This window comes from Hesperophylax consimilis, chromosome 7 (assembly GCF_061612785.1).
Source record: "Hesperophylax consimilis isolate HC1 chromosome 7, BYU_Hcon_1.0, whole genome shotgun sequence".
Taxonomy (NCBI): domain Eukaryota; kingdom Metazoa; phylum Arthropoda; class Insecta; order Trichoptera; family Limnephilidae; genus Hesperophylax; species Hesperophylax consimilis.
In genome coordinates, this window is record NC_142842.1 from 1044727 (window position 1) to 1072391 (window position 27665).

General features: G+C 33.7%; 1 protein-coding gene across 8 annotated transcripts in view; it reads left to right on the forward strand.

Moving 5' to 3' along the window:
- Nhe2 (Na[+]/H[+] hydrogen exchanger 2) overlaps positions 1-27665 on the forward strand; it is a 234685-nt gene that overhangs the window by 192270 nt on the left and 14750 nt on the right. For 2 of the 8 annotated variants that reach the window (XM_089633085.1, XM_089633089.1), the window contains exons 5-11: positions 12058-12266; positions 12912-13210; positions 14071-14209; positions 16210-16239; positions 18937-19077; positions 19828-19921; positions 22682-22789. In XM_089633085.1, coding sequence (XP_089489211.1) covers positions 12058-12266; positions 12912-13210; positions 14071-14209; positions 16210-16239; positions 18937-19077; positions 19828-19921; positions 22682-22789 — 1020 coding nt within the window. The remainder of the gene's footprint in view (positions 1-12057; positions 12267-12911; positions 13211-14070; positions 14210-16209; positions 16240-18936; positions 19078-19827; positions 19922-22681; positions 22790-27665) is intronic. The other 6 variants (XM_089633092.1, XM_089633087.1, XM_089633086.1 and 3 more) reach the window with 6 other exon arrangements.

The window sequence follows — 27665 nt, forward strand, 5'->3', positions numbered from 1 at the left end:
TTAATGGTTCTGTAAAGGTTATTTTTTAATTTGAAATCTTCGCGTTTACTTGGACTTTCTTGTTCTTGTTCGCATTTTTTCAATGTTATGGTATCAAGCTGCCTGAAAAAAGTTTTAAAATGAATTGTCATTGATATGGTGATGTTTCTTTGAACAAATTGTTTGACAGATACTTTATTGAATTTTTAACAATGTAACGTAAAATATATATACATGGTTTATAATTTAAGTATGTGGGTATATAAGTACCTTCTTACAAATGTCTGGATCTGGAAGGAAATTTTGATTTATTAAAAAAGAGAAAATTAGAAACATACTTTTTTGGACGCGAGATTCTACTGTACACAAAACTTCCAGTTTTTACAACTTTTAAAAACAAACATAAAAATCCAAATAATATTTTGTGCCTACCAATTAATGGTGTGATTTTACTTAGAATTGTTTGCTCTTGGTTATAGATGCTGTGTGTATTCTGCTTAGTGTTTAAATTTTTTAACGGCTTCCTCACTAGTTGCCAAAATCAGGTAAAAATATTGCAAAATCAACGGTTCAATAATACTACAAACCTTTGAATATTTGCGGTGCAAATCGCCAAAAAAATTGGCTATGTAACTCTGCTAAACTAACGTCAATATTTTAAATCTATTTCAATTAAATTTATTTTGGACATTCGTTGGAAATCCACCAAAATGACAGGCAAAATAAAGTGGAAGGCCGTAAATGGATATTCCTTTGAAATCCACCGCAATAACAGGCAAAATAAAGTGGACTCCATAAATGGATATTCATTTAAAATCCACTGCAATAACAGGCAAAATAAAGTAGAAGTCCATAAATGGATATTCATTTGAAATCCACCGCAATAACAGGCAAAATAAAGTGGAAGGCCGTAAATGGATATTCGTTTGAAATCCGCCGCATTAACAGGCGAAATAAAGTGGAAGTCCATAAATGGATATTCGTTTGAAATCCACCGCAATAACAGGCAAAATAAAGTGGAAGGCCGTAAATGGATATTCGTTTGAAATCCGCCGCCTTAACAGGCGAAATAAAGTGGAAGTCCATAAATGGATATTCGTTTGAAATCCACCGCAATAACAGGCAAAATAAAGTGGAAGTCCATAAATGGATATTCGTTTGAAATCCACCGCAATAACAGGCAAAATAAAGTGGAAGGCCGTAAATGGATATTCGTTTGAAATCCGCCGCCTTAACAGGCGAAATAAAGTGGAAGTCCATAAATGGATATTCGTTTGAAATCCACCGCAATAACAGGCAAAATAAAGTGGAAGGCCGTAAATTGATGTTCGTTTGAAATCCACCGCATTAACAGGCGAAATAAAGTGGAAGTCCATAAATGGATATTCGTTTGAAATCCACCGCAATAACAGGCAAAATAAAGTGGAAGGCCGTAAATGGATATTCGTTTGAAATCCGCCGCCTTAACAGGCGAAATAAAGTGGAAGTCCATAAATGGATATTCGTTTGAAATCCACCGCAATAACAGGCAAAATAAAGTGGAAGGCCGTAAATTGATGTTCGTTTGAAATCCACCGCATTAACAGGCGAAATAAAGTGGAAGTCCATAAATGGATATTCGTTTGAAATCCACCGCAATAACAGGCAAAATAAAGTGGAAGGCCGTAAATGGATATTCGTTTGAAATCCGCCGCCTTAACAGGCGAAATAAAGTGGAAGTCCATAAATGGATATTCGTTTGAAATCCACCGCAATAACAGGCAAAATAAAGTGGAAGGCCGTAAATGGATATTCGTTTGAAATCCGCCGCATTAACAGGCGAAATAAAGTGGAAGTCCATAAATGGATATTCGTTTGAAATCCACCGCAATAACAGGCAAAATAAAGTGGAAGGCCGTAAATGGATATTCGTTTGAAATCCACCGCATTAACAGGCGAAATAAAGTGGAAGTCCATAAATGGATATTCGTTTGAAATCCACCGCAATAACAGGCAAAATAAAGTGGAAGGCCGTAAATGGATATTCGTTTGAAATCCGCCGCATTAACAGGCGAAATAAAGTGGAAGTCCATAAATGGATATTCGTTTGAAATCCACCGCAATAACAGGCAAAATAAAGTGGAAGGACGTAAATGGATATTCATTTGAAATCCACCGCCTTAACAGGCGAAATAAAGTGGAAGTCCATAAATGGATATTCGTTTGAAATCTACCGCAATAACAGGCAAAATAAAGTGGAAGGCCGTAAATGGATATTCGTTTGAAATCCACCGCATTAACAGGCGAAATAAAGTGGAAGTCCATAAATGGATATTCGTTTGAAATCCACCGCAATAACAGGCAAAATAAAGTGGAAGGCCGTAAATGGATATTCGTTTGAAATCCACCGCATTAACAGGCGAAATAAAGTGGAAGGCCGTAAATCGATATTGTTTGAAATCCACACGTCGTTATTAATTGTACCACAATTTCTAGATCTGTTCATTATTTTCAAAATGTATCCTATCTGGTGCCAGGTCGCTCATTATTCATTCTCCCTTTCCAACAAACCTTTATTATTTTCGCATTTCGCGTGGAAATTGACGTTTTCTCGAGAAGTTTCCCCGAGAAATCTGACGCGATAAAAATAATAACGTAAGATATTTTCGCCGATTTCCAGAGAAATATTTTCAAAAAGTTTTTAAACCAATATTTAAAAGTATTCGCTCTTCTCGTCTGCCTTCGACAATGGATGAACATGCATTTAAAGCTCAAAGGAACTTATAATAAAATCTTCTCTTGTCTTCTGCCTCGTATTTCTACAGTCTACACTTATCTGAAAGCAATCATAAACAACAGCGTAAACCTATTTCCTGTTGATGTATAAAATGGATTCTCCCGGGGGGTCCGAGATTTCCTACGCATTTTCCTTCGCCTTATTGGTTACTAGGTTATGTACCAACTATCTACCTATCTTTAACTAGAATACAACTTTAGATCAGTGTTTTTCAACTTACTGAAGATTATTTAAAATGGCGATATGATAGGCGAGAATAACAAATCTCTAAAAATAATAAATATTTTTTAAGATCTTAAAAACATTTGTTTAAGGGAAGTATGTTATACATATATAAGTAGAAATTCTTAATTATTAACTTTTGTATACATCATTTTTATTTAATCACGTTTGCCATAAATATTTTTTTCATATCTGTATTTGCGACCCTCCATGTTTGCAGAGAATTATTCGCGTCCATAAGAAATTAACGGTGTTTTTCGTTCGACTTTTTTGTGTCGGTTATAAAAGATTAGACCAGAGGTCCTCAAACTTTTTTTTCGTAGACCACGTTCCTGTTTTTTGCTGTTTTGGGTAGACCCTGGTTTCCTAATATTGGGTTCAGGACGAAATTTCCCTCGATTTGAGATTAGTCTTATTATTAGTCCTATTAGTCAACATTTAAGAATTTCCCTGGATACGCACCATATTTTTCCCCTATGGACCCTGCAGGTCGAAATCGACCCCTGGGATTCGATTTAGAAAACTTTGGGAATGACTGGTTTAGACAAATGGTTCCCGAGTGGGTTCCGCAGAACCCAACAACCCAATGCCCGATACAACAACATTAATTAACAGAAGTGCGTTTTGATATTTCTCGGTTAATCGCCAAACTATTTTCAAATCATGTGATCAAAATATGTTATGATTTCTGTTCAGTTTTACAAAATATAAAAGTTTCACGATAACTTCAATTTTTTGAATAAGCTCTCCAAAATTACATTTTTTTAAATGTTCTACCCTTTGTGTAAGGAAGATATTTTTTTTTTCAGGTAAAAGTAGTAATTTAAAATGAACTTAACAGAACAGGGGTGCAATGAACACAATACCTATGGATTTATTTGTAGATATAATGAGTGATTCCACGGCGGAACTACTAGGTCACAAGAATATTGGATTTATTATGTAGAGATAATGAGTGGTTTCACGGCGGAACTACTAGGTCACAAGCATTATTGGATTTATTATGTATTATGTATATTTATTATCTCTAGATAATGAGTGATTCCACGGCGGAACTACTAGGTCAGAAGCATTATTGGATTTAGTATGTAGAGATAATGAGTGGTTCCACGGCAGAACTACTAGGTCACAAGCATGATTGGATTTATTATGTAGAGATAATAAGTGGTTCCACGGCAGAACTACTAGGTCACAAGCATTATTGGATATATTATGTAGAGATAATGAGTGGTTCCACGGCGGAACTACTAGGTCACAAGCATTATTGGATTTAGTATGTAGAGATAATGAGTGGTTCCACGGCAGAACTACTAAGTCACAAGCATTATTGAATTTATTGTGTAGAGATAATGAGCGGTTCCACGGTGGAACTACTAGGTCACAAGCATTATTGGATTTATTATGTATTATTTATATTTATTATCTCTAGATAATGAGTGATTCTACGGCGGAACTACTAGGTCAGAAGCATTATTGGATTTAGTATGTAGAGATAATGAGTGGTTTCACGGCGGAACTACTAGGTCACAAGCATTATTGGATTTATTATGTATTATGTATATTTATTATCTCTAGATAATGAGTGATTCCACGGCGGAACTACTAGGTCAGAAGCATTATTGGATTTAGTATGTAGAGATAATGAGTGGTTCCACGGCAGAACTACTAGGTCACAAGCATTATTGGATTTATTATGTAGAGATAATGAGTGGTTCCACGGCGGAACTACTAGGTCACAAGCATTATTGGATTTATTATGTATATTTATTATCTCTAGATAATGAGTGATTCCACGGCGGAACTACTAGTATATACTATTATTGTATATTAAAATGACTTCAAACAGCATACATTACTTTTTATGGAATAAAAATTAAACATCTGTTAGACAGAGTCCTACGTGGCAAGTATTTTTTTGCTGAATCTATCACGTGACATTATTGAAGATAATGTATGTACCCATCCCTTAGTTCTTAGCAAAATTTTTGAGGACCAATAATAATCGTTATAGCTCGGCAAATTTTTAATTGCCATAAAAATATTTTATAGCTAAAAAACATATAATTTATTGGGTATTAGTAAGGTCGAGGCCACGTCTATTGCCTCCTTGTTTTTGAGTAGCATATTTTTTTTTTATTAACAAAATTTTTGATACATATACAATTCAGGTACATACATAGTAATATAGAATGAAAGAGTAACAAAAAAATCCCACAAAGGCGAAGCTTGAGCGTGGGTATTATAGTGTAAGGATAAAACAGTGGTGTTTAAAATATATTTTTTTATACTTGTAAAAAGTATCTATAGAGATCAATGTGATGGGTTTTTTTTACAGAAGTTTCTATTTTTTTGTAATTTACAAATATATACACACACACAACACACACACACACACACACACACTAATTTAAAGAAAGACATGTGGTATTTTAGTTATTTAGAAACAGATGACTTAAATTATAGAAAAAAGTTACTCGCTTCGAAATTATTTCTTATCCAACTTTTAACATTTTTCTTATATAAGTTCAGGTTTTGACACATGTTGATGGAATTGCGTAAAGAATTAAACAATTTTGGGGCAATATAGTTTATGTGCCTTTGGCCCAGCCTAGTTTTGCAGTGAGGGACTGTGAACACGCATGTGGTATGTCTCTGGCTCGAGCGATTTGTGTTTTTGGTGAAATTGATAGGACGTATAAATATAAATTTGAGACATTGAATACAATAGATCCGTCTTAGTTCCATGATTTCTGTTTCTTGAAATAACTGGTTGGTGGGATATGTCTTGGTCCTTTGGTACATTATTTTGATGATGGATTTATGAGCGATTTCTAAGGGTTTTACGTGGTTATTGTAAGTTCCTCCCCAGGCAATTATTCCATAGGAAATAGATTTAAGCACTAACGCGTCATAAACAAGTTTCATGGTTCTTATATTGACAAAGTTGCTCATTCGTTTGAAAATGTAACTTAGGTATCTCAGTTTATTGACCGTCTTTTCTATATGGTAAGTCTATTTGAGTTGGCAGTCTATAGTTACACCTAAATACTTGATATATTGTCCGAATTTCACGTCTTCGCAATTTAAGCATGTTGCAAAGTTACAATTAGGGTTGTGGAACTTCAGATTAAGATTATTTTTAGGGGATGACTTTTGGGAATTATAAAAGGGAATAAAGATAGTTTTATTATAATTTAGACTGAGGAGATTTCTATCAAGCCAATCTTTGACTGTTGCAATACATTTGTTGGCTTTACTGGTTGTTTCTTCCCACGTTTTACCTTGTACTGTTATTGCAGTATCATCGGCAAAAGAGAGAATTTTACCTGGTATTGCAATATTGCATAAGTCATTGATGTAGATTAGAAAGAGTAGTGGACCTAAGACAGTTCCTTGAGGAATACCATGTTTTGTCAAGTCATAGGTGCTTAAGCTTGTTCCTATTTTTGTGCGTTGTTGGCGATTCAGTATATAGCTTTTTAATAACATGAAACTTTTGTTTTTTACCAACTTTAGAGATTTTTTTTAATAAAATTCTTTGGTTGACTGTGTCAAACGCTTTCTTTAAATCCAAGAAAATGGTTAGCGTTTTAGTGTTAGAGTCAAGGTTAGAGCATATGCTTTTGGTTAAGCTAAAGATAGCGTCATCGGTGCACAGTTTGGTTCTAAAGCCGTATTGATTAGCTGAGAGGATTGCATTAGATTCTAGAAAGTTCATAATTTGTCGTTTCAAACACTTTTCGAAGATTTTGGATAATTGAGAAGTTAAAGTTATTGGTCTGTAGTTGTCTGTTTTGAATTGAGATCCGGATTTATGTATTGGAATGATGTGAGAGAGTTTGAAATCATTGGGGTAAATGCTATGTCTGATGCAGTTGTTGAAAATATGATGTATTGGAATGATTATATGCTTTTTAATTGATTTAATTGTGGTATTGCTAATGTTATCTGGGCCATTTGCAGACTTTTTTTTAAGGTTGTCAATTTGTTTTGAGATTTCAAGTTCTGTTATTTCTTTGAATGTAGATAGTTCATATGTAGTGACATTAGAATCTGAAAGGCCGGGAGGAATTTGATTCGAGTGAATGCTAAGACTGGGATTATCATCTACGAGGGATGAGGCGATGTTTGTAAAGAAGTGATTGAAATAATATAAACACAATTTTCTCCAGTAAATCTTCTGCTTTCCGTGAGTTAATTTTCGTAAAATCTACTACCACTTTGTCCTCTAACACCCTCCATACTCCATACCATACACCTTACATTCCATAAATTGCTTAATAATACACACTGATGGCGAACACGTGAACAGTTTCCATTATAAGGAGTCCTTATTAATTCATCGCATAATATTAAGGCTGTATGCCATAAACTTAGGCACCTACGTAATCCTTTCAAGGATTACGTAGGTGCCTACGTTGGTGTCTACGTTGGTGTCTACGTTGTTCCTTTCAAGAGCGGCCATTAATTATTTGAAAGAGAGAGAGGCGTAAGTTCTGCAAGTATTTTTTGGTTTTTGTTATTGTTACAGCTGTTTCGGCTTTCAAGGCCATTTTCAAAATGTGGTTTTAGCCACGCTTAGACGTTTATTTATATGATTCTATTTTAGCCCCTACCAATTTATAATGATTTATTACCGGTTAACCCTATTTACTGATAAAATAATTGTGACAATAAATTTCATATTCTGCGGGGGTATTTTGAAGTCTGTTTACCCCACATTAATGTTTACTTATTTATTTATTTACGCCCTAATGGGCTTTTACAAAAGTAGTTAACAAGTAATACAGTTGTGTTACATAATTTACAATAAATAATTATTTTTTATTAAATTAAGGTAAATTCAAATTAATAGTGTGGATTACGGAAATCTAAATAATGTATTAAGGAACATATAAATATAAAAACAAAAGTGTATTCACTACGGAGTTGTGAATTCATACATCTCAGTAAAATGATTAAAAAGATTTCGTTTTATAACTAATACGGGATCTTTAAGCATGTCTACAATATTCCCAAATTTATTGCCAAAAGGTGTATGAGCTTCATAGTTGGTTTTAAAATTGTCACAGAAAAATGTAGCACTTTGCCTCGTATTTCTAGTCGGTACGTAAAATTTTATTTTGGCTATCTTAATTGTTTAATAATGATGTAGCAGCTATTAATTTATTTCAATGTGTTATATTGTTTAGGTTTTGTGACGGCCGGCATAGTCCAGTGGTAACGCATTGGACTGCCATTCCGAAGGTCGCGGGTTCGAACCCGGCGTGCGCAAATAAATTTTATTTGATTAATTTGTGTTATTTCACAATTAATTAATTAAAATAATATATAGTATATTTGCGGCACGTTCCAGAGTGGAAGATACTACCAGTATCGCCCTGGTGTAAGACCACCATTCAGAATTGAAACGTTGCTCCAAATGGCTTTAGCCGTGTTTAGTGACTAGATCTGAATAGCCAGGTACTTCCCCACCTTCCTCTTTCCCTTCCCCACTTACCTTCAGCCTCACAACATCCCCCAATTGGGGATGCCATAGTCTCACTGGCTCCAGACGGGAGCAGTTGGGACTCTTGTGAGGTATTCACTATAAAAAAAATATAAAAAATACTTACAAGCGTGGAATAAATAATTTTCCTTAATTTATTAATTAATGTCATATTAGGGTCATTGGTTCTTTTATTGATTTCTAATTGTTCAAGTAAATTTAATCTAAGGCCCTTTCTTTCTATATGTAAGGTAAATAGTATAATAATATAAATAAAATACTATAATAAGGTATTTAAAAGGAAGGTAAGTAAAGGGAAGATGAAGAGGAATATAGGATAAGGATGAGGATATGAGATGCTCCGGATACATTATATTCTCATGCATTAATTAATGATTGTACACGTTTGATATTTCTGAAGGTTATTGCTAATAAATAATCTCTACATTTCGTGTAATACTTGTGCACATTTACGAGAAATTGTGGATGTTTTTTTCTATCGTTGGTTCTGCATGTTGTGAGAAAATGAAAATATTATTTTTCTACCGTTGGTTCTGCATGTTGTGAGCAAATGAAAATATTATTTTTCGGGTTGATGTTGACGGTCTATGACTTTATATAAGATTGAGAAGCTCAGGCGAGTCCAGGCCATTATTTAGAATGTTAAATCGTGTTTGAAGGGAGTTGAAGTTATGGAATTTAGTGGATATGATGTAATCTGTAAAGTATAAGTTTAGTTTATAATTTATAGGCTTCAATTTTTTTCATTATATTCTTTCAATATGGCCTTCTTAGAAAGGAGTGCAGATCGGTGTGCAGTGTTGGTTCAGTGTTGGTGCGGATATATGCGGTTTAAAGGGAGTTCAGAATCAGAGGCTAACACTATTTCGTTATAACTTTTTTTTTTTAAATTTATGTTTTTGTAAATTTTACCTTCTTGTCTTACCAGATAATGTGATTATATATTTATGAAAATCGTATATATTATCATACGTAGTTTCCCAAGGATGGCCTAAATGACCTAAATTCCGAGAAAAAATCTCGAATGTTATTAAAAAAATTATATATCTAACTAAAATTCGAAATAAAAAAATGTTCGAAACGCGAAATTTATTTTTATTTAGTTATAAAAAATAACATTTTTATATCTAGTATAAACCTTTTAACAACTTATTTCTACGACATTAAGGACACTTTACAATACATGTAAAACTTATTCTTTATACTAATTAGGCATAACCCACGTAAATCAGGTAGGCTTTTAGCTTCTTTAACATCTGTCGGTAATTCATTAAAAATCTTAAGTCCTTCAAAATAGAGATTATTTTGGGTTCCCGACAAACTTGTTTTTGGAAGTCTAAAATCGCCACAGTTTCTCGTTAGCCATCATGTATTTCGAAATTGAAATTTTCATTCTTAAACATATATTTCGGACATCTTATTTTTTAGCTTAATTATAAATATTAGGATATTGTAAATTATTCGCTGTCTCACACTTAACACTAGTTTTTTCTGCATAATAATTATCTTGTAATACCTACTTATACAATTCAATACTGCTCAATATTTTATCAACACGTTTTCCGACAATCTGATAATATATTCGTATTTTTCTAAATGTTGTGTATAAGGAAACCTATTAATTCATTCGTTAAAGGCCTACAATCTCGTTTTAAACCAGATTACCAATAATTTGAAGAGATTCTTATTAAATTAGCAATTATCGTTTTCACCGAGCAGTATAAAAATAAAAATCAGTATTTGAAAGTAACGAAACGAAAAGCTAAAATAATATTAAGATGCATTATTGTTTTGCCATAAAGTCGAATTCCTAGCAAATCCGCTATGGATTCCCTGACACTCCAAGGATTAAAGTCGATAAAAATATCATAAAGTCGAATTCCTAGCAAATCCGCTATGGATTCCCTGACACTCCAAGGATTAAAGTCGATAAAAATATCATAAAGTCGAATTCCTAGCAAATCCGCTATGGATTCCCTGACACTCCAAGGATTAAAGTCGATAAAAATATCATAAAGTCGAATTCCTAGCAAATCCGCTATGGATTCCCTGACACTCCAAGGATTAAAGTCGATAAAAATATCATAAAGTCGAATTCCTAGCAAATCCGCTATGGATTCCCTGACACTCCAAGGATTAAAGTCGATAAAAATATCATAAAGTCGAATTCCTAGCAAATCCGCTATGGATTCCCTGACACTCCAAGGATTAAAGTCGATAAAAATATCATAAAGTCGAATTCCTAGCAAATCCGCTATGGATTCCCTGACACTCCAAGGATTAAAGTCGATAAAAATATCATAAAGTCGAATTCCTAGCAAATCCGCTATGGATTCCCTGACACTCCAAGGATTAAAGTCGATAAAAATATCATAAAGTCGAATTCCTAGCAAATCCGCTATGGATTCCCTGACACTCCAAGGATTAAAGTCGATAAAAATATCATAAAGTCGAATTCCTAGCAAATCCGCTATGGATTCCCTGACACTCCAAGGATTAAAGTCGATAAAAATATCATAAAGTCGAATTCCTAGCAAATCCGCTATGGATTCCCTGACACTCCAAGGATTAAAGTCGATAAAAATATCATAAAGTCGAATTCCTAGCAAATCCGCTATGGATTCCCTGACACTCCAAGGATTAAAGTCGATAAAAATATCATAAAGTCGAATTCCTAGCAAATCCGCTATGGATTCCCTGACACTCCAAGGATTAAAGGCGATAAAAATAATACCATTCAAACATTATTGAAAGGTATTTTCTCCAATCGAATAATAAAATCTCCTTGCATTTTATTACTCGGGCAATAAAATTGCATCTTAGTACCTATGCAATAAATAACGCGCTTACATATGTAAGCTCTAAAACATAATATTATGTGCACAGCGTATAGAGCGTATCTAAGTTACTAAGGTATCTAATTTAATTAATGTTAATGTGCAATGCGAAAGTTTATCCTAATAATGATCGCCTAGTGGCTAATGGGTTCATAATGTCCAAGTCCCATCTCATCTCATTGTTCTCGAAGCTCCAACGAAGCCAGAGTCAAATTAGCATCTCAAAAGCTGGATTTACTGTACTTATAGGGCCGGCAAATTATTTAATAGTACACAACTGCTGACCCTCAATCAATCAGAAGTGCGCCCCACTCTTGAACTTGACAAGGATTTCGGGTCTGGAGCCCCAAAATAATTGAAAAAACCTTTGACTCTGTGCAGAACCGGGCGGCCTATTTGATGAATTCCCCTATTTAAAAAAAACGGATTTCAATCTTTAGAGCACAGCTGGCGTCAGGTGCTCCAAAGAACTAGCCCCATTGATCCCTTCGGCACTAATCGGGAAACAAGTCAAACGCACGCCCAACATTTGTACACGGTTGACATTATTTGTCACATGAGAACGGGTAGTTCTATAACTCGTCCTTGAGCTCAACAGCTCAGCTGTGGAACGATTTTCCGACCTCTGTGTTTCCTCCCTCCTACAACATGTTCACTCCTTCATCTCCTCAAAAGTGTTTGCGACAGTCAGCACGCTTAAATAGAGAATATAGACTAATGCGTGCTTGTTACAGGTCTCCGAGGCGCAGTGGCTTTCGCATTGGTGCTGCTGATCGACCCCAAGATCGTCCCCTCGCAGCCCATGTTCGTGACGACCACCATCGCCGTTATCTACTTCACCGTCTTCATCCAGGGCATTACCATCAAGCCGCTGGTCAAGATACTCAATGTCAAACGAGCAGAGAAAAGGAAACCCACCATGAACGAGAGGATACACGAGAGGGTTCGTTACAACTTTGGTTACAACTAACCTACTAACTACTTACTAAAGGTAAAATACCAAACCCTTTTTGGAACTTTCTACACTATCGGTGTACTCAAATACATTCTACGCCATTAATACAGGCCGTGCTGTAGAAAATGCACCGACAGTTAGAGACCTGTGTTAGCTGCCTGTATTATTAAAGATAGCCGTGTCTGTACTTTGTCCACTTTGAATATCGGCCGTTTCATAAAAATAATAAAATTATTTGTTTGTAGATTCTGATACAATCTTTGGCTCTAAATTGATTTATTTCATGTTGTTATATTTTTCATTTGCTTTTTCCAGTTCCTAAAATATATATGTAATTTAAAAAAATATCTTTTGTTTTCCTCCTTCATATAATCCGGGCCTCATCAAGACCTGCAATAATAAATCCTTTCCTTCAACCCCTACCTTAACCCGCCGGTGTTACATTTTCTTGACTTTCATGAAAGCTGATTTTCGTAAAATGTGGTGAGTCCAAAATTTAAGTGAAAATGTAATTTTCTTTTATCTAGAATAAAAACTTAAAAAAAAAAATCCAAGCAAATGATAAAGTATCTACCTATGCTTATAGTTTTTTTGTCAGTCGACGATATCATGGTTTGTGTTAATATGTTGTAGTTCATGGACCACATGATGGCCGGCATCGAAGATATAATCGGCAAGCACGGCAACTACCACATCCGCGACCGCTTCAAGCGCTTCGACAATAAGTTCATCCGGCCCTTCCTGCTGCGCAACTACCAGGGCGCCGAGCCCAAGATCCTGGAGACCTACTCCAAACTGGCCATGAAGGACGCCATCGAGTACATGCAGCGCAACGCCTCCACCATCGGCAACATATCAGGGACAGAGTCCATGTCCGCCATCTTCAGGAACTATACGGGCAACTTGAATGGAAGGTCTGTCTTACATAATATGTATGTACTCTGTATGATATTATTAATACAAGATCTGCCTCTGGCCCCGTGCTCTGTGGACTAAACATTCAACCTAAGCATTACAGGTTGTATGTTACGCCTGCAGAGTAATGCTCTATCCTTTCTGAAGATGACGAAGACAATCTGAAACTGCCGAACGATTGTTATTATTTACTAAAACATTATATCGTACTGTGGGTCAACTCGATGCATAGGGGAAGAAACATTTCCCTGCCACTCTTCATTCTCTCCAACTCAATGGCTATGTTGACGAAATGGGAGTTGAAAACTATTTTACTGCCGGTTCTACAACTCACACATATAGATAGTTGAATTTGACTCTCACAACTGTTCATTGACAAAATACTGTCTTCATAGTCACGTTGAAGTTTTTAAAAGTTTCTGTTGCACAATGAACACACTAGAAAAAACCGATTCACGGAAACAATCTCTATGGACCACCAAGTGACTCTAGCAAGTTCAAACTCGCACTGAAGGCGAATCAGATGTTAGCCTGCTTCTCCCCCTCCCCCAGCCCAAACAGGAAGGCACCAGTGTTGCAACATGTAACGCTACGCCATCAGTCTCATTACTTCATTTACACAGGTGTAAAATCCTCATCACCCTTATGTTCACCATACACCACATTTTCAAAAAATACATGGTACATATTGATAACTATGAACTATTTCAGGAAATCCAGGAAATTCTCAACTCTGTCCTTCCCCACTTTTTTCAGCCACACAAACCCAAATTGAAGATGTCGCAGTCCCACTGGCACAGGATGTTATAATCAAGAACTTGGTCATTGACATGACACAAACAAAGTGAATTAATTGTATTTGATTTTAATGTTCCAGCCCTAGCTTCAGCCAGCTGGACACCTCCACCTGGAACATTGACATGCAGGAACTGGAGTACAACCCCACCAAGAAGGACATGACGGACGCCCGCATACACCACCTTCTGGCCGAGGAGCTTTGCAAGCCGTATCGGAGGGTAAGCATCATGACCGTGTACCAAGATGATGCACTATGATGATGTATCATGATGTCATACCATGACGATTATGCGCCATGACAATGTATCCTGATGATGTATTATGATGTTACACCATGACGATGATGCGCCATGACAATGTATCATGATGCTACACCATGATGATGTATCACAATGATACACCATAATGATGATCTGTCATGATTTTGCTTCATGATGTTACACCATGATGATGAATCATGATGCCCCGTCATGATGTATCAACCAACCTTTTGAGTTCCTAAATACTTTATGTGGCTAAAACTTGTATTTTATATATGCATCCAAATTTTAATCACCGCCTTCTGACTCTCAGCTATTTCAAGGTTTTGTCATCGCTGAATGTGTTCACACGTCTGAATATCACTGTCATGTCTTGCTGCGTAATAAGTCATTACTGAACATAGAAATGCGCTCATGAATTATTACTTCATAATCATAAATGTTAAACATTGTGTTAAAGTAATCTATAAATGAGGCAGTTAGGCGGTCACCTTACTATTTACTTCATAAGTTTTCTGGAGGAGATAAAATGTTATTTACTTATTATAACCATTCGAGCGATAGCTACTCAAATTTGAGTAAATGTAAGTAGATGATTTTTATGAATTAAAAAAAATATATTTTTAACTTCCCACAATCAGCTAATGTATTTAATCGCTAACTTGATTAATGCTTCTATCGAATACCAAAAGATGTCACTAATGTTCCTTTCGTGGAATATTCTGGATAATGTTTTGTAGCGTGTAGTCTGCGTTTAAGCACCATTTTAAAATGATTTCTAAAAATTTTAAATCTGTTTACATGTTAAAAATTGCATTTTCTAATGGCTATGATACATAAAATTAGTAATATTCATTATTGCCCGAAATAAGTACAAGACGGGGCAATTTCAGTAATTAATTTTATTAACCGAATGCCTCGAAATCTCTATTCCTCAAGGTAAATCCGCTATCGCTCAAGTGTTTAGAGGATAAAACATTTTGTAAAAGAAGCTCTTCATTTCCATAGCATACCATAAATTTGAATAAAATAAAAATCTTACTAAAGAAGTTGATGTCTTTTTCATCCTATTGAAATGTCTCGAATGAACTTTGTGCGGTTTTCAAAGTAAGGCGACAATATTTTTTTCCCAGTAAACCCGTATCGGGCTGATGTTTCATGGGTGCATGAAATTATTTTTTTCTTTATTAAATAACTTTTTATAAACATCCTCAAAAAGTGCTAAAACTTCAAGTAACATTTATTTGTGGAATCCCCTGTGCTATTTACCACTGCCAGTTTTGCTTTCACATGTTTTTTGCTAATTGCTTCCTGAAATATCTCTAATAAATTCACTATTTTTCTATACACATTCTTACTGCTGTCGTCGTTTTTTTTTCATGAAACTTGTCTCTAAACGCAAGACATTTACCATGATAATATGTTGCTTCTGTTAAATATCACTCCTTTGCATTATACATATTTAAATTAATATAATTGTGTTAACTGAGATGAGAAGATGAGGTCTCTTTATGGCATTGACAAACAAAACAGGTCATCGCGAAAAGGCATTGTAATTTTTATTGCTCAAGAGTGAAGATAATCTCTTTGAATGAACTATGTAGGTGAAATGCAATATAACCTGAGGTTCTAACACAACTAGTTTGTTCTTGAAAACTGATGTACATTATTTGAAAGTCAAATAACTCTCACAAGTTTTTTCTTTAAGAAATTATTTTTTCCAGTCTCTTATAAATAGTTTTTATAAATTCCATATCTTTCCGCGGTGACTATGTCGATGCATCGGTTGGTCGATGGCCGTGCCGCAGCTACGCTGTGACTGCGCCGGGGCTATTCTGTGGCCAGTATCCATATCGCTTCAGATCACTTCTGTTGGCAAACACTTCGAATGGCAAAGAGTGCAAGGTCGGCTAGAGTCACCCTTTTTCTAATTTGAGTTTATTTTATCATTCCAACAGTTATCGTCTTGTAATGATAGTAAATCGAAGGTGAGTCCAAGAAAGTTCAGTTTTCCGTGTAATGGTTTTGTGCTTTTTACTTTGTTTATTTGTGCAGATGCTTCTTAAGTTAAGTTTTTTAGTTGGTTTTCTTTCCAAACAGGTTTCTGAACATTCTCACAGATTACCGAGACCGAAACACCTTGTAAATATTTACTACCTATGAACTCCGGTCCCCCTGATCAGTTATTTATATTTCTGAATATATAATAATACATAGTGTTTTGAGCGGTGAGCTCTGGAGTTAGGATATTTCCACCGCTTATTCTGTCTAGAATTTCTAGGTCAACACAATTATATTCAGCTAACGATATAATTTACATCATAAGTTATAGAGCTTTGAAACATCCATTTAGCAGTAAAATAAACATAGACAGCCGGGTTCCTTATTTTTTAAATTATTGTTCATTAAGGAGAAAGTGGCTAATACATATCTACTAGTTTACTATAAATCTCTTTAATTCTCCCATTATCTTATGATAGATAAATGGTATAACCTCTAAATCTCATTACAAACAAGATTAAATCTTTCTTGTTGAGCTTTTCAAATATTTTTTTTGTAACCGGATTTATTTTGCAGTGTATAACAAAATCTATTTTTTAAGCTTTCTCACACCTTGCATAGAGGCAACATAGATTAGATCACATAGAAAACAAGCAAACCTTTAAATAAATTACTATTATTTAGATTTTGTGATAATTAACACCCATATTAACAAACTCTGCGAAATGGCAGAATGTATATACGAGTACATAATAAATAAATAGAAGCACACTATCTTTTTTCAAATTTTAATTTTTGCAAAATAAATCACGTTCCTAAGTTATTTTTAATTAATAATTTGGAATTTTTTTTTTTTATTGTGTTGTCCAAAAGTTTTATGTTCGGTTCCACGTCAGAAGGTCACAGAAAGTAATATTATATTTCACAAGAATAGGGATTGGGCTTTTTAACAAAATGTTTGTTTTTTATTTGAATCAGTAATTTGTTATGGATAGTTAATGATGTGAAACTGGTTACGAAACCCTCTTATATGTGTAATTATGATGAATACATCATCATCCTATCCATCCTATATATTCCAATGCGCACCGGCACTTTGGAATCAATAGAACACAATTAAAAATACTGCATCTGTTTCACCAACATTTTAATAGGAAGTACTCTGGAGAACTAACATCTTTAATTCCTTCGGGACACTTGGAAGACATAGTGAATCGCGTTCCCAGTTACAATGGGTAATTTTTATGAATTTACCTTATGTTCAACGGCTCGGCTCTGAAATAACCTGCAAGTTTGCGTGTTTCCTCCCTCTTACATTACTGGTCTCTTGTAGACCCAGTTTCATTCCGCTTCCTGATAACCCTCCAAACTGCATCGTCAGAGATGATAAAGGCCCTGAGTTAAACCTCAAACGCCCCTGCGGGTATTAAATATAAAAATTTAATATTAGGTAATGTTTTAAACATAACCTATTTGTTGTATCGACAATAGGTTGTTATTGTTTATGATTGATGAAAAAACATTACCGTTTGTTTTATTTTGAATTTTGTGTGTTGCATTTTTTGATAAAGTGTCTTTTTTTGCAGTAAAATTTTGTTTTCAAACAGTCCTTATTTTGCCTTTGTATTTTGAAAATGAAGAAAAATTTAACTATTTAAAAAAAAATCTAAATAAATAAACAATTAGATTTTACAATTAACCAATTAATATTAATAATAAAATATAAACTTGTAACATTATTTTTTGGTGTTTAGAAAGTTGTGTTAGATCATAATTTGTATCAAACAACAAAAGTAAATTTAAGTAAATATTGAAAATATTTCACATCAGTTAAAAAAACATTTTTCTAATCAATAGTTTGCAACTCATAATATTTAAAAATCCATCTATTCTTTATTTTCTCATGTCTTCATTTTTGTGTTCATATTCAAGCAAATAAGTAACTATTGGAAATGTATAATCATCTCTGGTTAAAACATATTGCAAAATTGATATTTTGAATCTCGTAACTTTAAAATCCATGTACAACTTTTTACTGCTCATGTCATGTTTTTATGTTTTATAAATGTGTTCATGTCCTCCGACCAATATGATATGTTTGTCGTTCATTGAAAGCTTTATCATCGAAAAACTTAAATGAAGAGTGTTTTTATTATTTGTAATAACACAACTCATTTTCATGATATGAGATAAATGGATTAATACACAAAGAAAACTTTCAATAATTATTATTCATGATAGACAAAATTAGGCTAAATTCTGTGAATAGGAAGAATTAAATCTGTTCATTACCGGATCTTCCGTTATTTCATATAATAAAGCCACATTTAGAATGTCAACTAATTCCTAAACCCACTCCTGTCTAAATGGTTGTTTACCCAATTAAAGTGCTCACATTTTAAATATCTGTTTACATATATGAAATAATTGCTCACTTGAAATATTTGATAGTAACCTGTATCCAAAATAAATGTACCACTGCATTTTAAAACAAAATCCATTTATATCAATGTTCCCCAAGCAAACAGAAGCATTTGAATCCTGGAATTGATATTATATACATGTACAGCTGCATGTATGTATGTGCGATGGCATATCAATGGGTGCATGAATGTGCGCATGTATGTGTTTGGCTGTGCCGCAATCCGCTCCAGCATTAAAGTGATGTATTGTTTGTCTACCAGCACCGCCGTCTCAGTTACTCTCGCCACGCCGTCAATGACAGAGATCTGTCTACACAAGTCAACTACCGAACGCACATGAATATCCGACGGTTGGTCGGAGATAGGAAGCACCATCACAAGAGGAGTAAGAGGATGAACAAAGTAAGTTAAAGATACAACCTGGTCAGTATGCTACCTATTACACAGTGCCACTTCTGCCTACTAGATGTGTTTTTACTACCCTCCACTTTATTTGAGTTTAAAGCTTGACAGTTTCTGACACAAATATATCTTCTTTAGGGCATTATATGTGTAACAACTAAAATAAAAATACATACCTTCGTGTAGTCTTATTTGTAGAGTTACCTATAATAAACTTATGGTTTAGTCTCATGCCTACTTATTGTTGTCCACTGTATTGTGTTATTGAAAAGAAAACTAGAGTTGAGTATTAAGAAGATAATAATAAAAATATGTTTTACAACATTATTTATTATATTTTTTATTAATAAAATAGTTTCCATGGGCACTTGGGCCGCCGTCGACAGGTCTATTATGCTATATCCTATCTACCTCATTCCTTAATAGTAACCCGGTGCCTTAATAAAGTTAGCCGGGATTGTTATTGGATATTCAGCTTTCTCCTGGTTCTGCAATGTGTCTTCCCAGGAAGCTGAGCCTTGTTCCCATCAGGGCGGGATATTGGAACCAAAGGTGAATTGGAGTCTCTTGATCCTTGTAACATTTCCTGAATCTATTGGCGTTTTACACTCCCAACAGCCATTTGCGTTACTTGAGGTGGCAGTGTCCCATTAGTAGTCCTACCAGTTCCCTCAGTGATTCTCTGCCCATATTTAGTAGCTGCCTGGTTCGTCTAATACAACATTATAAATGTCTTCCTTATATTTCCAGGATGGGAAGCAAAACCACGTCAGCTTCCCAGAGTTCCAGCAGAATGGTTCGGCCAGACAGTTTACGCACGGTAAAAAAAAGTACTATAGATTAGGTACAGTCCACACTTCTCATTCTAACCTCATTTCTGCCTGTCGTGTGTAGGCTTGGCCAGCATCTCTCTGAGCACTTTCTGTCTCTGCATGAAGTACATCTCTCTCATCTCGTAAGAATCTCAATCAAGGAACTCCTCATTTTTTACATCAAATCGATAATCGGCGCCATTTTTATTTTTTTTTACATTTGAACCATTCCTTTTTGCAAATTGCGATCAGCTGATGCATACCAACATGACCATTATGCTTGTCAGCTGATCATAATTTGATCAAATGCTGAAATGGGTCGATTACCAGAGTTTATCAATACGTAGTTCAAATGTTCAAAATTCTAAATGGTGCTGATTGTCGATTTTATGGTCATCAAATTAATGTGCTTGTTTGAAACATCGTAATCTTATGATTTGAGCATTCTTACGATTTGACAAGATTCTACCTATGCGACAGTTGTTTATTTCTACCTTATTTCAGTAGGTATTAGTATTCAGTACATTATTCTTTTGTAACTTGATCAGTTAGATGGTAATTAGTATGTGTGTTAAAAATGATACCCTATTGTTGAAAGTTGTAGCATTTAGTACTTAATTGTTACAATTATACAGCGTTATAGTGTCTTGTTAGGAATAAATAATAGATTACAATTAAAATTACAAGTATTAAAACGATTTTATGTTTAGGTATATAGTATAAAGTAATTTTTTTAGATATAATATGTATAAAGATGGTGTGAATGATTCCAAAAGAGAATGAAAGTTGATGAGAATATTCTAATAGCTACTAACTTTGAGTTTATTATCACAAATTTATCATAAACAGATTTGACTAATTAATGAATCATGATTTAAACGACAAAGGAGACTATTGAATACTCTTTTAAAATTTACAGTTTTTGCTCACTAACAAATTTCTACTTCCCCAAATTGAATGCGCCGAAATTCTTACTAGAATTAAACAGGATCTTATTGTTGATCTTTTACAGAAAAAATATTTCATGATTTAGTTTGTGAAACCAATTTTCATTTGACAAGTTGCAGAGAACGCAAATGGATTCTGACCTTTATTGGCAGTACATATATCGGCCCGTATTAACTTTGGCTTTACAAACATTCATCCACATTATCACACAAAATAATATAATATTAAGTATAAAACATGGTTTTAGGCTAGTTTTTCAATGTAAACCCAATATCATCATTTTCACATTTAAATTGAAAAACTGGCCTAACTAAAATAGCTCATAAATATTTATATCGCTTTTCTTGATTTTTATATAAAAATGTTCTTCAAGAGTAGAACCTAATTATTATATTTAAATGTAGTTTTATTAAGCATGCAAAGCTTATTCCTTTACTCTTTACTATTAGATTAAATTAATATAGCATTGCTTTACTTAAATAGTATTTTACTCTTTCATTTTATTCAGAATAACTTGTACTTGGATGTATGAAAACTTCTTATAACTAAGAAACCAATAAAGCCATTGAATTAATGAAAAATTAATCGAAATGCGCTAGGTACCTGTGTTTTTCAATTCTGAAAGTAACATTTTTTTAAATAACCCTTTTATGGAACAATGTAATTTTTCTAAATAAGACATTTAGAAAAATTAATTAACTAATTCTTTCATGACTATCTTATGATATTGTTTACAATATTCCCCCAAGGTTACAATATTGAGATAAATTATAACAATCATGCATTTGCTACTCTTCTAAGTGATTGACCTTTAAAACAATTTGTGTCACAGTAAATGCATACTTTTTTAATGTACCTCTCTTCTGTAAAATTATTGTCTTAATTAAGTTCAATATAACCATCCATAAATGTATATTACAATTATTCTTCAATTCCTTAGAAAACCATCTTTAAGTTAGTTGAATGACTCCGCCATGGTACAGTAAAAGCATGGGCGCTCTCTAGCCCTTTGGTTATTGATAAAGAAAATATAATAATATGTCAACTCTTCCCATGTTCTAAGCCAAAGCCATCAAAAGATAGAAGAAATTTAATCCACTTAATTAACTTTTAACAGTGGAACTACAACTCTTCACGTGACAGGAACATAAAACGAGTATAACGGTTAATTCAAACGGCAAAATGGTTCATTCAAATCATCTGTCAATTTTCACTTTGTCTGTCACTTCAATTTTGGAATTTATAAAAAGATGTACATTGTGAAAAAGTCAGCAGACACTCATTCGCAATGGACAACTCTTTTGTTAAACGACTCATATTATGTGGAATGGACGGATATGGGAGAGTTGACGGCTTTCAGCTTTTTTTAGTCCCTTTTCCATACATATTATTCTCCTGGATTTACAACCATTGAGTCTTTTCTGAGATATCACTAATTGAAAAGACACTAACCTCTGTTAATAGGTGAACCTTTCGCTACATTCCCAGCATTGAAATGTTCAATAATAAGCCCTTTTCTTATGAGATTTTGTATCTTCACTTTTTATCATCTCCGTAATAGTTTAATTATTGCTAATATGAACTTTCTTGCTTGCATGCACAATGCAATGTCTAAATATATTTTCATTACAAAATATCCAGTTTATATTATTTTCAGACAATTCTTTCATATGCTTATTATATTTTCTTTATCATTGACATTTAATTGACAATTCTAAAGGCTGAGAATAACCGCTTCTTCTAAGGTATCTTTAAAAGTGTTCCCCGCACCGCATTTCTGTTGTAGGTAGTCAATGTGTAGGTCCGTCATGTCACCTCCTAAAACAGTGTTGCACATTCTTTAGATTATATGGATGAAGCACTCCAAGAAGTGCCTTCGGACGAGCCTGAAAACTGCAAACCTCTGGGACGAGAAGACGATGGAGGAATCATGTTCACCGCCAAAACGGCATGTAAGTTACATCTCCCTGACTTCATCGCACCGTGTACATAATTAAATAGCCATACGAAGCATTTATCTACTTCACCATAAACTAAAACATTCTACATATTTTATGTGTGATTGCATCTGAATTGAGTTACATCTCCCTGACTTCATCGCACTGTGTGCATTATTGTATATCCAAACGAAGCATTCATCACTTCACCCTTACATAAACTAAAACATTCTACATATTTTATGTGTCATTGCATCTGAATTGAGTTACATCTCCCTGACTTCATCGCACCGTGTGCATTATTATATATCCAAAGAAGCATTTGTCACTTCACCCTCACATAAACTAAAACATTCTACATATTTTATGTGTCATTGCATCTGAATTGAGTTACATCTCCCTGACTTCATCGCACCGTGTGCATTATTATATATCCAAAGAAGCATTTGTCACTTCACCCTCACATAAACTAAAACATTCTACATATTTTATGTGTCATTGCATCTGAATTGAGTTACATCTCCCTGACTTCATCGCACCGTGTGCATTATTATATATCCAAAGAAGCATTTGTCACTTCACCCTCACATAAACTAAAACATTCTACATATTTTATGTGTGATTGCATCTGAATTGAACACTACTGAAGCTTTCGAGATTATGTTGAGTGACTTCATTAACACATAATTTTAAAATAGGAATGTAAAATATTTATGTGTGATTGCATTATTTACTTCACTCACAAATAAAATAAAGCATTCTACAAGATATTGTAACGAGTGTGATTATAAATATAATGCATCTTTCATGATTTAATTTATTATTGTTTATTTTTTAAATATATATATATTTAAATATTGGACTGATTTTAATAATTTGCTCCCTTAACATATTTAGTGTTGGGTGTCTAAATTATTCCTGAATGCTCCGTAAACTACTATATTTGTGTTTTGTGTTGCATTCAGTAAAATGTCTACATTTTACTTTGCTCCCGTTGCGGAGTGTTTTCTTTTTAGTTCTTAGAAAATAAAATAATTAGATTTGGCTTTATTTTATTTGGCTTTCGAACTAATATTAGAATGGTTGGTTATTTTAACTAATATTATATATTATGGTAATTTGTATTGAATTCTATATTATTTTTTCTTGATTTACTTTTAACATTTCCCATACAAACCACTCCACAAGAAATGTAGGGACCTACCTACTTCAAGTGTTTCATTTGGTATAATAGGATTTTTACCAAAAAAAATGTGAGCATTCACATCGAACAAACAAATGTGTGCATTCACATCGAACAAACAAATGTGTGCATTCACATCGAACAAACAAATGTGTGCATTCACATTGAACAAACAAATGTGTGCATTCACATCGAACAAACAAATGTGTGCATTCACATCGAACAAACAACCCAACCTACAAAAACACTCATACTTATTGACTTTTTTTACAATTTCCTAAAGTTTTAAGAAAAGTCACAGCGCAGTACTGTTAGGTTAGGAAGTTATTTATAAGTTGTAGAGACTTTCGGAATGAAAAATTCTCTCATACTTTTGCGGAAACAACCATTTCATATCAAAACGTTTCTTTCAAAGCTTTCTATTCATTTTCTCACTGTCTCCCACCTTATATTAAAAGCATAACAGACCTCTCGTTCTAACCGAGGTGAACCTTGAGTTGTTTTACTAATTTTACTGCCAACAATAATATTATTCTTAAAATACACATTTGCTGTTTATATCAACGAAAGGTTAGTGCCTACTATAATTTTTAATTTATACATGGTGTCCGGAAACTAATAGTACGAGCGGGAAACCGCTGAATCTACACCACGTTTTGAGTCGATTTTTTGGTACACATAACTTATTTGATTTGAGCTTTCATTTTACAAGTTACCATCAGCTGTTTACTGTTTTTTTTTTAAATGAGTCAAAGCGTAGACCTGGCTCCAAAAGTGTTTTGGGTTCTCTATATGATGTAGATTACCGAGTTTCCCACTTGCACCACTAGTTTACGGACACTGTGTATAATATATAACATCACAACTTATCAATGTGGTTTTTATAATAAATTTGCTTTCAATGACCAAAGGTTAAAGTTGTCCTCACTCGAAGCTTACAAAAGGTGCACATTGTGTTTTCATTCATCCACCAGAGCACCACCAGGTAGAATTTGAAAAATAAATATAATTTTTTTTTTTCCTTTCAAGAAAAGGGTAATAATACCTTTACAAGCCGTCAATACCGCCTTAAAGAAGTGTGCTTGTGATAATTTAATTTCCATATACATATTATTTATATGACATGTAAAATGTTTCCTCATTATTTGTTATTATATTATATAATATTATACCGTATTTGTATGCAATGACATTACAAACTTGAGACACATTATTGTGTTACAAAATTAACACAAAATGTGGCAAGTAACAAAAAATAAACTTAACGTTTCCAGGAATTATACGGACATGTGTCTAGTGTGGTAGTCGAAAAGCATGTAAAAAACTATATACAAATATATTTTACAAAAAAAGGAAAGAAAAGAAAATAGATATAGGACTGGGCAGCGTTTACGTACTTAAAAGTTGCGTTGAATACTACATCATGGGTGTGATTGAGATAACACTACGCTTACTTGCTTGCACTCCAACGAATACGGAACGCTGTATGAGATGCTGCATTCGGAGGGATATACACATACGTCCGTTATTCCTGGAACCACTGATCCTAGACTCCTACCCAACCCTCATACCCTTTACCTTTCCAGATCTTCCACTTCTCCCTTTCCTTTTTCCTCACTTTCCTCCAATTGGTTAGAGATACAGAGATATATTAAATGTATTTAATATTAGAGCACACAACCTCAAGCGGTGCGTGTCAGTTTTAATACTATGTCAAAAGGACAGCAATTACCGTATCTTTCGCTTGCCACTTTTGAGATCTCTTCAACAAGTCAATAAGTTTGTAATGTCGTTGTATGTATGTATGTATGTATGTATGTAACTAAATATGCAGTGAGTGGAGCATCTTTCTCAGTGTTGGCATGTGTTTCTCTTCCTGATCTGACTACAGGTGGGCCATCAGATGAGCTCAGTTTCTTCTAAAATTGTACTTTGCATGATTTTCGATGATTTTCCCTTTCCTCTCTCTGCCCCTCTTCATTAACTCTGAAGAACTCCTTCACTGATTCACAAAATTGTACCTCTATTCCTCCTGTGTAAATGCCTAACCAAGCAAAAATATATACTTATACAATATACGATTTACTTGCAATTTCATACAGATCGAGTTTGTTTAGCATCCTCTGTTTTCTATGAAAAAACCCTAATTTCAGTAAATTATAATAAATATCAACAATTTTACTTACATCACTCTAATCATTGTACGTAATATTATGTTATAGTTTTAAGAATATTTAAAGAAAGATATATGTGTGTCAAACTGTGATGGAAATTTATCCAAAGTACACAACATAAACATATTATTTCTTTAATGTTCATATTTGACTATTTTTACTAGGAATAAAAACTTGAGTAAATAGATAAACATTCACTTATACTTATACTTATAAGTAATGATGTTCTTGGCTGTCAGTGCTGGGCATTTACATAGGTAGGTGTTGGTTATGCGCTTGTGAAATACTTACCAACAATTTAACACTATTTTTATTCAGCTTTGTCTATTTTTCTTACTAACCCTCTGTTACCAAATGCATTGAAAACATATTTACAATGTTAACACACAACATAACATTCTGTATTTCTACATACTTAAAAACGCAATTTGTAATATCTTTATAATATTTATTCTAAACTATCTATCTAGTCTACATCACAATAACATTAAATGTATTATTATTGTATATAATAATTTGATTTCATTGTGTGTTTTACTAAAGAGATGAATATAATTATAACTGTCAACTCGTGGTGGAATTAAAATGTGATAATATTATGAATAAAACACTTAATAATTTTGGTTTTACTTAATTATTTTGTACGGGACAATTTTAATTATTTGTTACGGCACCAGTAAAATTATTAGTACAGGACCAGTTTAATTATTTGGTATGGGACCAGTTTAATTATTTTGTACGGGACAATTTTAATTATTTGTTACGGCACCAGTATAATTATTTTTGTACAGGACCAGTTTAATTATTTGGTACGGGACCAGTTTAATTATTTGGTACGGGACCAGTTTAATTATTTTGTACCGGACCAGTTTAATTATTTGGTATGGGACCAGTTTAATTATTTTGTACGGGACAATTTTAATTATTTGTTACGGCACCAGTATAATTATTTTTGTACAGGACCAGTTTAATTATTTGGTACGGGACCAGTTTAATTATTTGGTACGGGACCAGTTTAATTATTTTGTATGGGACAATTTTAATTATTTGTTACGGCACCAGTATAATTATTTGTACAGGACCAGTTTAATTATTTGGTACAGGACCAGTTTAATTATTTGGTACAGGACCAGTTTAATTATTTGGTACGGGACCAGTTTCACTCTTCTAGGGGTATTGAAATGTGCTTAAAATTTATGCTGGAATATTATTTATAACATCACAAAATCTTACAAATATCTTAAAAATATATACCTATAAAATATGTCTAAAAGAAAATGACTGTATCATCCCACATAAATGAGTAGAACAAAGTTATAAGTAACATTCTTCATAATATTATAAATGAATATTTCTTTTTAGTATCTAGTTTAACATTATACCGTTATTTATTCCTTCATCGGAACCGAGAAATTTTGTTATGAAAAAGTTTCTTTAACTTTCAAAAGGAGGTTCTTAAATGTTCCAAAGGAGGTTCACTAATATTCTGAACACTCCCCGACATTATTGTTGTGGTTATTGGAGATTGATGGAA